Source organism: Cibotium barometz, chromosome 34 (assembly GCF_041138505.1).
Source record: "Cibotium barometz isolate CiBa-2024 chromosome 34, ASM4113850v1, whole genome shotgun sequence".
Classification (NCBI taxonomy): Eukaryota; Viridiplantae; Streptophyta; class Polypodiopsida; order Cyatheales; family Cibotiaceae; genus Cibotium; species Cibotium barometz.
Window position 1 is genome coordinate 29,556,038 of NC_141079.1, and position 14,436 is coordinate 29,570,473.

General features: G+C 37.9%; 1 protein-coding gene across 2 annotated transcripts; it reads right to left on the reverse strand.

Annotated features, from left to right (window-relative positions):
- Positions 1-8,299: 8,299 nt before the first annotated feature.
- Positions 8,300-10,515, reverse strand: LOC147618873 (uncharacterized). 2 transcript variants are annotated; one of them, XR_015261992.1, is made up of 3 exons: positions 9,303-10,515; positions 8,616-8,926; positions 8,300-8,572 (listed from the first exon to the last, which is right to left on the reverse strand). XR_015261992.1 is itself a non-coding variant. In XM_086773969.1 (2 exons), the coding sequence occupies exons 1-2, from the start codon at positions 10,049-10,051 to the stop codon at positions 8,701-8,703; spliced, it is 975 nt and encodes a 324-aa protein (XP_086630095.1). In that variant the 5' UTR covers positions 10,052-10,515; the 3' UTR covers positions 8,300-8,700. The 2 variants fall into 2 exon arrangements, 1 of the variants encoding a protein (XP_086630095.1); XM_086773969.1 differs by having other exon boundaries at positions 8,300-8,926.
- Positions 10,516-14,436: the final 3,921 nt, after the last annotated feature.

Sequence of the window (14,436 nt, forward strand, 5' to 3'; positions counted from 1 at the left end):
TTTGAGGTCTAGCTCTACCATGTGGTAGAGCAAGAATGCATCGATCTAGCTATGTTCCATACACATCAACAAAACCAATTACTCCAAGAAGAGACCTACTTCACATGACAATAACCAAGGAGCTAGAATTGCATTTGATCTAGCTCTACCACATGGTAGAGCTGTATTCTACCTAGACCACATCGTAGAGCTAGAATGCTTTGAGGTCCAGCTCTACCATGTGGTGGAGCTAGAATTGCATTCTTCTAGCTCTACCATGTGGTAGAGCTAGACTTCAACGAATGTAACCGGCTGAGGTTGAATGTAACTGTGGTAGAGTTGTATTCTACCTAAACCACAGTGTAGAGATAGAATGCTTTGAGGTCTAGCTCTACCATGTGGTGGAGCTAGAATTGCATTTGAGGTCTAGCTCTACCATGTGGTGGAGCTAGAGTCGTAGAGGTAGAAAGCTTTGAGGTCTAGCTCTACCATGTGGTAGAGCAAGAATGTATCGATCTAGCTGTGTTCCATACATATCAACAAAACCAATTACTCCAAGAAGAGACCTACTTCACATGACAAGAACCAAGGAGCTAGAATTGCATTTGATCTAGCTCTACCACGAGGTAGAGCTGTATTCTACCTAGACCACATCGTAGAGCTGTATTCTACCTAGACCACATCGTAGAGCTAGAATGCTTTGAGGTCCAGCTCTACCATGTGGTGGAGCTAGAATTGCATTTGAGGTCTAGCTCTACCATGTGGTAGAGCTAGACTTCAACGAATGTAACCGGCTGAGGTTGAATGTAATTGTGGTAGAGCTGTATTCTACCTAAACCACATTGTAGAGATAGAATGCTTTGAGGTCTAGCTCTACCATGTGGTGGAGTTGTATTCTACCTAAACCACATTGTAGAGATAGAATGCTTTGAGGTTTAGCTCTACCATGTGGTGGAGTTACAATTGCATTTGAGGTCTAGCTCTACCATGTGGTGGAGCTAGAATCGTAGAGGTATAAAGCTTTGAGGTCTAGCTCTACCATGTGGTAGAGCAAGAATGCATCGATCTAGCTGTGTTCCATACACATCAACAAAACCAAATACTTCAAGAAGAGACCTACTTCACATGACAAGAACCAAGGAGCTAGAATTGCATTTGATCTAGCTCTACCATGTGGTAGAGCTGTATTCTACTTAGACCACATCGTAGAGCTAGAATGCTTTGAGGTCCAGCTCCACCATGTGGTGGAGCTAGAATGCATTCTTCTAGCTCTACCATGTGGTAGAGCTAGACTTCAATGAATGTAACCGGCTGAGGTTGAATGTAACTGTGGTAGAGCTGTATTCTACCTAAACCACATTGTAGAGATAGAATGGTTTGAGGTCTAGCTCTACCATGTGGTGGAGCTAGAATTGCATTTGAGGTCTAGCTCTACCATGTGATAGAGCAAGAATGCATCGATCTAGCTGTGTTCCATACACATCAACAAAACCAATTACTCCAAGAAGAGACCTACTTCACATGACAAGAACCAAGGAGCTAGAATTGCATTTGATCTAGCTCTACCACGTGGTAGAGCTGTATTCTACCTAGACCACATCGTAGAGCTAGAATGCTTTGAGGTCCAGCTCTACCATGTGGTGGAGCTAGAATTACATTTGAGGTCTAGCTCTACCATGTGGTAGAGTAAGACTAATAAATGTATTGAGAGCTCCAAGATGGAGTAATTGAGATAGAATGCTTTGAGGTCTAGCTCTACCATGTGGTGGAGCTAGAATTGCATTTGAGGTCTAGCTCTACCACATGGTAGAGCTAGACCTCAAAGCATTCTAGCTCTACGATGTGGTCTAGGTAGAATACAGCTCTACTACGTGGTAGAGCTAGATCAAATGCAATTCTAGCTCCTTGGTTCTTGTCATGTGAAGTAGGTCTCTTCTTGGAGTAATCGGTTTTGTTGATGTGTATGGAACACAACTAGATCGATGCATTCTTACTCTACCACATGGTAGAGCTAGACCTCAAAGCTTTCTACCTCTACAATTCTAGCTCCACCACATGGTAGAGCTAGACCTCAAATGCAATTCTAGCTCCACCACATGGTAGAGCTAGACCTCAAAGCATTCTATCTCTACAATGTGGTTTAGGTAGAATACAGCTCTACCACAGTTACATTCAACCTCAGTCGGTTACATTCATTGAAGTCTAGCTCTACCACATGGTAGAGCTAGAAGAATGCATTCTAGCTCCACCACATGGTGGAGCTGGACCTCAAAGCATTCTAGCTCTACGATGTGGTCTAGGTAGAATACAGCTCTACCACGTGGTAGAGCTAGATCAAATGCAATTCTAGCTCCTTGGTTCTTGTCATGTGAAGTAGGTCTCTTCTTGGGGTAATTGGTTTTGTTGATGTGTATGGAACACAGCTAGATCGATGCATTCTTGCTCTACCACATGGTAGAGCTTCTCTTTTGTTTTCATATTGTCTCGCTAATACCTCTTGATTGTCGACAAACTTTTGTATAATCTCTGATAGTGGTAGCCTATCAGTGTAGATTGTCTTCTGTGACCAATTTAAATTGCGCTTTCTCCAAAACTCTACCACGCCTCTGTATTTATTTTCATTGGATACTGGAGGTTATCCGTAGCGATTAGAGCCAATGATCTCACGCACATCTTCACTCTCATCAAGCTGCAATAAGTAAGGGAGCAGCTCATCAATGAGAATATTGTTGACCATCTTTTCTTCATCAAAACTTTGCAAGATATATACAATTATTATCAGGAGAAGCACATCCCTTGTATAAAGAGTCATCAATAAGAACCGTTCTACGAGCATCACAATCAAAACATGAAGCGATTTTTGACAATGGCTTGAACATTGCCTGAACTGTTGGATTATCAGGTCTAGCTATTTTACCACTTTTATCCTTCTCGCAAGCCTCTTGAGCCCAAACTACAAAAAAGGCATAATCTCTCCTGCTCTGTCTTGTAATATTCTCAATATTTGAAGAACATTACGCTGTTGACCAGATCCCAACATTAATATTTTTTAATAAAATCTTCAAGAATTGGATACATCCTGGCCTTAGTACAATATATCATTTTGAATCCATTTGAAAAAAGCTTGAGACCTTTTGGGGTCTCCATCCTTTGTACAACAAGAAAAATACATTGATAATTGATGATAGATACTATAAGGTGTTTAAGAATGAGCGAGGAACCTGGTTAATAGTCCCAGAATTGTACCATCAACCTTCCAAGGAAAGGTATAGTTTTTTGACCAAAGATTTAAGAAATTGGTTGTTTTTATGGCTCAGAATGAAGATCGGCAAGAGTATACATGGGATAATGCCTTTGAAGAAAAACCTAACCAATTCTTAGATGATGTGATGAAGAAATGGCTTGAAGAAGAGAAATTGGAAGTAGAGAATAGGAAAAAGGCAGAGGTGTGAAAGCAGCAGGAGGCAGGAACAACTTGAAATTCAAAGAAAGCAACGAGAGGAGGCTGAAGCTGAGGCAAAGAGGCAAGCAGAGAGTGAAAATCAAGCAAAGCAACAAGAGGAGGCATCATGAAAGTAATACACCACCATGAAGCTCATTTTGTTTGTCCCTAATATAATCAAATGTAGAGGATGCAAGTAATTTGGCCTTTTTTTAATGTAATAAAAGTCCATATATTGAAATATGATATTGTAACCAGGCCTCTTATGGAGCATACTGTTCAAATGTTTGCCTTTGCAAAGCATTGAATAAATTCTAGCACAAGCAATAAATTCATGTTCATTTACAATGTCTTATTATAATTGAGTCATAAATGGAGTGCATCCTTCTCTAAGGGGACTCCTTTTATCCTTTTATCTTTTGGTCAAACTTTGCAAATTATTATTTTTTTAGTAGAGTAGGTGAAGACTTTTAACTATCATTTTGACAAAGGGCATCCTACTGTGCAAGGAGACTCTTTCTATCTTTAATAATGTTAATTTGTAGTAGTTGTGTATATAAGGAAACTTTCATTATGTCAAATTATAAATTCTTGTTTCAAATTATTTAGTCTTTATTCATTACAATGCAGTCTTAAAATTGGAGAGTGCATCCTACTCTAAGGGGACTCTCAATATACAATCTCTTGTATCAATGTTTTTACTTGGGGGTCTAAATCAAACAAATGGTAGATCTTGGTTCTTTCAATGCGTTCTTGCTCCACGTGGTAGAGCTAGCTCAGAATTCTAGCTCTACCATGTGGTAGAGCTAGAATCCCTTAAAATTAAGCTCCACCATATGGGATGGTAGAGCTAGAATTCTATGTCTATATCTACCATGTGGTGGAGCTACCATCCATTGAAGTCTAGCTATATAATTTCATGGAACTAGCTAGCTCCACCATGTGGTATCTTATTGAGCTCTAGCTCCACCATGTGGTGGAGGTAGTAGCCATAGTCTCTTCATGGAATTTTGGCCTTACCACACATGGTGGAGCTAGTATCCATGTGTGGTAGACCTAAACCTTTGGAAGTCATACAATACGACTAGAATTTTGAGTCTAGATCTACCGTTTGGTGGAGTTTGCATCCACTGAAGTCTAGCTCTATAATGTCCAAGTGGTGGAACATGATCTAGAATGGATGTGTCATGGATCAAGAAATCCTTTTCAGCTCTATAATAGACAAGTGCTAGATCTAAAGTGAAGAGATAAAGTGATTGACGTTGGACTACTAGCCATGCTAGACACCTCAATATGAGCAACAAGGCAAATATCTCGCTACATTGTCCATTTCAGACAAATAACTACACGAGTTTTCTTCAAAAAAGTTCATTTCTTTTGGAGTCTCCATGTTTTGTACAACAACAAGAATACATTGAAACTCGATGATAGCTACTACAATGTATTCAACAATCAAGATGATAATCAAGATAATAATTGAGAGAATAATCTAAGTGTGTGATCTTGTGAGTACACAAAATGAACATGCTTAAAAAGAAGCTCAATACCTCATTCAACCAATACAGCCCCATGACACTAGCACATTTTGTTACTCCCTTTTGTAATTGAATGTAAATGGTCTCTATTATAATAAAATATAAAGGGTCTTTGTAATCTGGCCATCTTCGGGAGCGTGCTGTTCAATTGTGTGCCTTTTGCAAGGCATTGAACATATTTTAACACAAAAAAAATAAATTCATTTTCATTTACAATGTTTTATTATAATGGAGTCGTAGATGGAGTGCATCCTACTCTAAGGAGACTCCTTTTATCTATTGACAAAGTGCATCATACTTTAAGGGGACTCTTTAGTAGAATAAGCTTCATCAAAATGAAATCTTTTAACCGTAATTTTGACAAAGTGCATCCTACTCCAGGAGACTCTTTCTATCTTTAATAATGTTAATCTGTAGCGATTGTATATATAAGTATAATACCTTCACCACCTCAATTTATAAAAATTTCTTGTTCATTTTGTCTTGTTCATTACAATGAAGCTTTAAAATTGGAGAGTGCATCCTACTCTAAGGGGACTCTCAATATACAATCTCTTGTATCAATGTTTGTAATTGGGAGTCTAGATCAATCAAATGTTATATCTTGGTTTCTTATGGACTGTAGAATGGCCAAGTGGTGGATCTAAAAATCTTTAAATCCTCCTCAATGTGTTGTAGCTCCACATGGTAGAGCTAGCTCAAAATTCTAGCTCTACCATGTGGCGGAGCTAGAACCCCTTAAAATCAAAATTACACCCCCATGATACTAGCACATTTTGTTACTCCCTTTTATAATTGAATGTAAATGGTCTTTGTAAATGGTCTCTATTATAACAAAATATAGAGGGTCTTTGTAGTTTGGCCAACTTTGGAAGCAGACTGTTCAATTGTGTATCTTTGCAATGCATTGAACAATTTTTAACACCATAGATGGAGTGCATCCTAGTCTAAGGAGACTCCTCTTATGCATCCACAAAGTGCATCCTACTTTAAGGGGACTCCTTTTATCCTTTTATCTTTTGGTTGTTAATGCAAAAGTTTTATCATTTCTTTAGTAGAATAAGCTTCATCAAAATGAAAATTTATAATCGTAATTTTGACAAAGTGCATCCTACTCCAAGGAGACTCTTTCTATCCTTAATAATGTTAATTTGTAGTGGTTGTGTATATAAGGATACCTTCACCATGTCAATTTTTAAAATTCTTGTTCATTTAGTCTTGTTCATTACAATGAAGTCTTAAATTGAAGAGTGCATCCTACTCTAAGAGGACTCTCAATATACAATCTCTTGTACCATTGTTTTTAATTGGGGGTCTAGGTTGACCAAATGGTAGAATCTGATCTTCAAGTTGGGTTCTTATGGACTGTAGAATGGCCTAGTGGTGGATCTAAAAATCCTCTTCAATTGTAAAATATACAAGTGGTGGATCTAAAAAATCTTGAAACCTTTCTATTTCTAAGATCAAGCTAGGTTCGATCTAGCATCACTTGATAAAGCAAACCATTTTTAAAATTTTTATAGGTTGAAAAAGGTAGATTCTAGATTAAATGCATTAAATTTTTCAATGTGGGAATGGGATTTTTCCCACTTTACCACTTTACCTAATACGGTCTTATAAAATGAGTAAACATTATACTTACCAATAATTCCAATTTTGAAGGTTCAATTGTTGCAAAGCTAAATGCTCTCACATCCAAATGATTATGCAATAAAAAATTACAATTGCTTTCTTTTGATGCATCATTCTTATAAAAAAACATAAAACTTAAAAGACTAAAACATAACTTAGAAACTTAACTAATAACTTAAAAATTCTAAAACATATAACACCTAAAAAGCATACTACTATTAAACTTAACGATATTAATTCCAATCTTATTTTTCTTGATTAATCTATATTTAGACTTTCTAGTTTTTTTAAAGATCTTGGTTTTTAACTTTTCATACTTATGTATCTTCATGGAATCAACCTTGAGGTGAGCAAGGCGTGCAAGTCAACTACAAGAATACTTACATGAGTTTTCAAGAAGCTCTCATACTTTTAACGAGCTTGTTGAACACTTATATGAGTGTTCAAGAAACTCTCATACTTTTAACTAGCTAATGTGTCAATGCTCTACAAAAAACACTTACATGAGTGTTCAAGAAGCTCTCATACTTTTAACTAGTTAATGTGTCAATGCTTTGCTTTTTAACTTTGTATACTTATGTGCCTTTGAAGAATCAACCTTGAGACGTAGGGCATGTAGAAACCACAAGAACACATATGTAAGGATTTGAGAAGCTCCCATACTTTCAACTAACTAGTGTGTTAATACAATTTTAACTTTGCATGTTTATGTGTCTTTATAGACGGTACCTCAAGAAGAGAATGCCCATGGTCAACAACAAAGAAGAAGAAAGAGTCCAATACTCACACTTCTTAGTGTGTTTGTATATAAAACTTCAAGCTAAGTGAAAGACTTGTTTAAGTTGCAAACTTATTGCATTGTAAGTGGCATTTTATTTTCTTGCATTGTTCACATATTGACCTTAAGAGGCACCACATAATATTGACATATTGACCTTAAGAGCCACATAATATATCATTGCAAATTTTGTGCCCCACATTTTTGTCTACTTTTGATTTTTGTACTTATGTATTATGTCTATGCATTCATTCAAAAACATTGGACAAAATGAGACAAACAAAATTTGCAAACTAAAGCTTATGCCATTCTAATAATCCTTTTTTCCCCCATAGTATCACAATAAATGTTGTAATAACCCTCACAAATTGCAATGTTTATTGCAATTACCCTTGTAATTTGTGAGGGTGTTTGCAAGGCTTATTGTGACACGTTGATAGCAAGGGGACTTGCAAGCCTTTTGATTTTCAAGCCTTTTTTAAAGGCTCGCAAAAAGGGGCCCTTGCTATGCCATTGCATTATACTACCATCATGGATCACTTGTTATTCGTTAACAAATGTGATCAAATCTCTCTCTCTCTCTCTCTTCCCCTCCCTTGCTTGCAAGTGTGTATATAAGAGAGGGGTACTTATGGGTACATACATGCCTACCTTTTCTCGAGCATGTGCATGCACTTATGAGCAATTAACATGCATGGGCACTAGACATACGCAAGGTTCTTCTATACATCTCACAAAGGATCTTCTCTAGAAGAAGTTTGCTTCCAACTCCTTATGAAACCCATGAAGAAAGAATTTGTACATGAAAATGTTTACAAGATTTTGATAAGGGAACTTGTCTAATGAGTTTAAGAACCATACATATAACACATTGATGGTTGCACTCATATTGTTACAGTAAATTCCTAATATGCTAAACTTAAGTCCAATACAAATTATAACTATAAGCAAGTTTCATGCAATTCCAAGCCTCTTTTTTTTTTTTTGTGAAAATACTATTACAAGCCAATTCTATAAGAATAGGCATTCACCCACATTGAAATTTAAGAACCTCAAACTAATGAAGATACTAAGTTCGTCTTGTAAACTCTTTTTGGTGTAATAAACCTCAAAAGCAAGAGCCCTAGGATACATCAAACTTGTAGAACCTAACATACCTAATGCATGATTAAGCACTAAGATCTTCCATAATGCATGATTAGAGACCTTGATTAGAGCCTAAGATCTTCCATAATGCATGATTAGAGACCTTGTTTAGAGCCTAAGATCTTCCATAATTCATGTTGATAGCCGGTTGTGAGGATACGTGATTAGAGCTGTTTTGGCATCAAAAGCTAAGCAGCAGCAGCGGTGTTGTGGGCAAGAAGGGAAGGGGCGTGGGAGTGGGAGTGGGAGTGGGTGTGGGTGTGGGTGTGGGTGTGCTGGTGAGCTATGGCGATGGAGTTGTAGTTAACACTGTCTGCGCCTGAACGTATGACTGCAGGCGGGCATCTCTCTTTGCGTTCGTCCATCACGATTTGCTGATACCGGCACTCCATGGTACAAAATGCCTTGTCCCCACTGCATATAATTAAATGTCAACACTGATTATTGATTTTTATCAAATGATTAGTCGCTAATTATCCTGCTGTCTTGATCTTTAATACATCATTGCAGTGTATAAATTCATTTCGCTGCAGTATAGACATCAACATAGTGATTACAGGGTGATTATTATGCTTGTTAACTGTAAATAATTGAAACAACTAAATGTAAATTATGATTAAACGGGAGGTAATCCGGCAGAATTTCATTAGCTAAACTGCAGTTCACTGTAATTATCACGCAAACAAGGTATGATCAAGAGATCATTATGGTTGATTAGGGTATAATCGTGTGCGCTAATTATAGGGATTATAAACAAGGACGATTAATGGATCAGTTTTAGCATAATTACCTGTACATGAAGACGTCTTGGCCTTGTCCGAGACGGCGCTTGCAGAGGTGGCAAGACTTGAGAAAATCCATGGAGCTGTTGATAACATTATCATGATCGCTTGCCGGAGAGTTCACCACAAACATAAACACGCTGCTTTTTTTGCTTTTATCTGATCCTTCGCGGCAAGAAGAAGCTTGATGATTTATCACCTCCTTAACACTGCTTAATCTCCCCTTAACCTCGCTTCTAATAAGGCCTTTCAAATCGCTAAAACTGTTTAATCTCTCCTTAATCCTACACCTAATTGGGTCTTCCAAAACAGCTGCAAAGCCAGCCGCCCTTGTTCTGTGGAGAGCTAGCACTGCGGTAGATTCCTTACTATCCTTAATCTGCAAATTAGGGGGTTCTAATCCATCATTAAGCTGCTGATTAGTCTTCTGTTTTTGTGTACAGAATGTGCTTCCGTTCTCAGCACTAATGGGTCTCCAATTCTGATTGGCTGAAGGCGGTGAGCTGGCGTTCTTTGATTGGCCAGGATATTTGAGAAGATCCTGCAATGCAGACCTAGGGGAGGTTGCACCACCCAAGAAACTGGATGAAATTCTCCCTCGTGTTACTTCTAAACACTGATTAAGCACACCTTCATTAGGCCTAATCTCTGATTTGGGTGAGAGATTAAAGCCTATAACTTGGCGGGTGGCATCTACATGAGGCTTCATGAAGGGAGTTTTGGGGGAGAAATGCTTGTTAAGTTGAGGAAACTCCATAGCCAGATTTCTAATTATTGCTTCCAAAAGCAATAATAATCTCTTGAGCTACCTCAAAGGCCCATAATGAAAAAATGGTTGCCCAAATTGGCCCAATTAGCCTCCCAAGCATTAATTTAACAAAAATTGCTGCTAATTTTGAATGGCTGCCCAATTAGCCTTACCAAGCATTAATCTCATACAAAGGCAAAGACCCAATTGTCATTACCAAGCATTAATCTCATGCAAAGGCAAAGACCCAATTGTAAATACTATGGATTGCAAGGACTAATTGCTGCTCTTAGGCCTTAATTAGAGGCCAAATTTAATCAAAATAACCTAACCTAGACCACAAACCTAAGAAAAGGAAGGCAAAGAGGAGGGGAGGGGTGCAGCTCCCTACTCTTTATATGAATTGCATAAAAAAATAAGTGCAACCATAACCACTCACTTAGGTGGCAAATCACACCATCATTATTAACCTTATTTAATCAAATTGGCTGGTAACATCATATTTTAGACCTCTTTTTTCCTCCAAAGATTTTTCTCATCAACCACCAATGCCAGAGCTTTGGCATCTTGGCAAATTTCTGACCCCACAAATTATTTTGTTTTATTGAAAAAGTATACAAGTGTCACATGGAACAAGGGGCCTACAAATTATCAAATGTATTTGTTTTTTTTAATTTATATATTTCAATTTAATGATTTCCCCATCATAGTTTCGGAGCATAGTAAGGCCTAGGGGGTCCTACAATGGAAATATTTTGATGTTAAGGTATTGAAAAATTATGTGATTGGTTTGATGTTTTGATACTTCAAAACTCTATTATTTATATGATGATGATGGTGGGATCAATAATTCATTAAAATTGATATATATATATATATATATATATATGCAAAGAATGTGATGATTTTGGAGTCAATGTCCAAACCCTTTTATCATTTGTGTGGACTTGTGTATGTGTGTGTGTGTGTGTGTGTGTTGCAAAAAATCAAACAAATTTTCCCAAGTCCAAAATAATTTATTTCAATACAAATAATTTTCCCCATGCATGGAAAATGCGATTTTTTTTAAATTTTGATTGGAAAATTTTTAAAATATCTGATACAAGAGGGCCATTTGCATGCATGCATGCATGCCTCGTGAATGTGAACCACTTTTTTTTTTCTAAGTGTATTCTCCTAATTTTCAAGGAAAAGGAAATGGATGGATGGATGCTTTAATTTTTTTTAAAAAAAATCCTCCTTTAAAAAAAATGACATATTCGCCCTCATTTTCAAGAAATTCAACATCCAAAGAGTGTGTAAGCTGTTGAAAAATCTCCCACAATAAATAATTGGGAAAGTGAAAAGGCAATTGAGCTTCTCTCTCCTCTCTCCTCTCTCTAAATCTCTCACCTTCTCTCTCTCTCTACATCTCTCTTCTTCTCCCTCTTCTGGTCTATATTATTACACACTCTCTCTACCTCTCTCTTTCTACTCTAAGTACTATGACCCCCACTCTCTCTCTCATCTTGTAGAGCTATCTCTAGAATTCTCTCTATGTACTCTCTCTTTCTATCTCTAATATTTTTTCTCTCTCATCTTGTAGAGCTCTCTCTCTCTCTCTCTCTCTCTCTCTCTCTCTCTCTCTCTAGAATTCTCTTTATGTACTCTCTCTTTCTATCTCTAATATTTTTTCTCTCTCTATCAGCTCTTTCTAATACCTGCTACCTACACCTCTCTCTCTCAACTCACCTTCTCTCTCTCTTTCTCCTACAACTCTCTCTCTCTCTCTCTCTCTCTCTCTCTCGGCTATGTATTCTCTCTCTATAAATCTCCCTCTTCACTGTACACAGCGAACGGATATCCCTCTTCCACACGTGTCTCTCTCTCTCTGTGTCATGACACAAGTGACACGGTTCTCTCTCTAGCGTCTTCTTCCGTTCTGCTGTCGGGGGGCCCACGCCACGTCACGCCACGTCACCACCAGTCCTGCTATCGGTGGGCCCACTCCACGTCACCATTTGGTGGGATCCCTACGGTTCTGTCTTGGTCACTGCCTGGCCACTGGTGTGGACTCGTGTGGAGCCTTTCAACCCCACACGTACCTGTCTCAACGTGACCCTTTTAGCATCTTTTCCTCTTAATGCCACACATGTGACATATATTATTGTGATAGAAAGTGTCATAAATAAACTCTTTGAAAAAAACCAGTGGAGAAAAGCATGATGATGAGTCATGACCTTTATGCTCACCTAGCTTTCATTGCAAAAATGGAAATGGCTAAACTGGCTTTGTAATTAAAACTTGGCCATGCAAAATTACGCCAAAGGACGGTTTTTTTCTAACACTGGATCATCATAGTATTACTTGTAGGCTTCCCTCCTTCATTTCAATGCATAGTTCACATACAGGCGCTTGTTCCCATGTTGTCGTGCTCTAGACCACCATCCGGGGTCAACTACATGAAACAAAGAGGAAGAAACAAAAGTAACCTCATCAAACATGCAAGTTGTGCAAAATGATGCATAGCTATGCCATATCAACAAATACATTACCCCACTAGTGATCCTCTAGTTGGCTACTACAACAGTTGGCACAATAGCATCGAATGGCCGTTGCTGGTATTTTCACCTTGCGTAAGAACACAATCAAGATAGGTTCAACTTACAACCCATTCACATGCGAAAAAAAGGCAACCATTGATGGTATTTTCACCCTATGTGAGAACACACTCAAGGTAGGTTCAACTTACAACCCATTCACATGCACAAAAAAATAGGCAATCATGTGCCAGTTCTTGAAGCATTGAATTGCAAACCACTCCTGCAAGCTCAACATTTGCTTCTTAGTTGGAATGGAGCTTGAAACCAACAGAAACCAATTGCAAGTTTTTTTGTGTATACGAGTTGACTCTTAGGATTGGTGACCAATTATATGAGTTGAAATAATCTTCAAAGAGCCATGAGTCTACCACTAGTGTGAACACCACTCGTTTACCATTTTTCCTGCATCTTAGCAATCTATTTGCACTGTGTGAGTGTGGGGAGGGGTTTCACTAAAATAACATCTGCTTCACAAAAATTCGTTGTTGTTGCAAGCTCAATGCTTCTCAATGGAGATTAAACTTGAAATTAATATTAATCGATTGCAAGTTTTTGCTCTAGGATAGACAATATTTGGGAGCTCAGTCAATGTATGGCTCTTGGGGATGTCTTTTGGACTACTTGCAAGAGTTATATGTTGTGTTGGATGGATTTGTTGGTAATAAATAAAATTAATTCTTTAAAAAAAAGGATAAGTCGGATGAAGATGCCAAGTGAGTTGATCCTTCCCAAGAGCCTTGGTGAAGATGTCAGCATAGTTCTAGTCCATAGAATAGTATTTCAGCTCCACTATCTCATCCTCAATCAGCTCTTGCACATAATGATACTGAATCTCAATGTGCTTCGTTGTTCGAGCATGAAATATAAGGTTCTTGGCAATAGCCATGCAGCTTTGGTTGTCACATTGCAAGGCTGTAGACCCACTAATGTCCACTAAAATCATCCTCAACTATACTGCTTCAAATAAGTAATAAAACAAGCTACATTGTACTCAGCCTCTTTTGTAGAAGAAAGTGCCACTGTAGGCTGCTTCTTGTTGTGCTGGTCCAAGAGAAAGCATCGGAACCAAGTGAAAAACAATATCCAAAAATTGAATTCCTAGAATCATAATATCTTGCCCAGTCTGAATCACAGTAACCCATAAGAGTGTCACCTACACTGTAAATGATACACCATACTCAAGAGTACCTATGATGTACCTAAGTACTCGCATCCCTTGCTTCCAATGACTCTCCCATGGCTTCTTGGAAAACGTGCTTAAAACATCAACTGTGAAGCTAATATCAAGTCTAGTGTTAGTGAGAAAAATTAAACTCCCCACCAGCTTCATGTACTTCTTGATGTCTACTAATGGTGAAGAATCTATAGTAAAAAGCTTCACGTTCACCTCCATAGGCATTGACTGAGGTTTACAGTTGATCATTCCAAATGTTATGAGAATCTCCCAAGCATACTTCTGCTATGATATAGAGATCTTTCGCGACTGCTGCTAAACCTCAATCCCCAAACAAAAATGCATGAATCAAGTCTATCATCTCAAGCTCACGGCTCAACATATCCATTGTCTGGCTAGACCATTTCTTCATTATCACCTACTGTGATGTTTAAGTAATTAACATACAGGACATCTAAAGCAATCTTGCCAAACCTTTTTAGAATTTAGAACAAACAAGTCAGCATGAGAAGCACTTCTAATCTTGCCATGCCTTTTTAGAATTTAGAACAAACAAGTTAGCACGAGAAGCACTTCTAATAAATCCAATGTTTTTGAAAAATTGATCTATCATGTGATACCATGCCCTCGGGCCTATT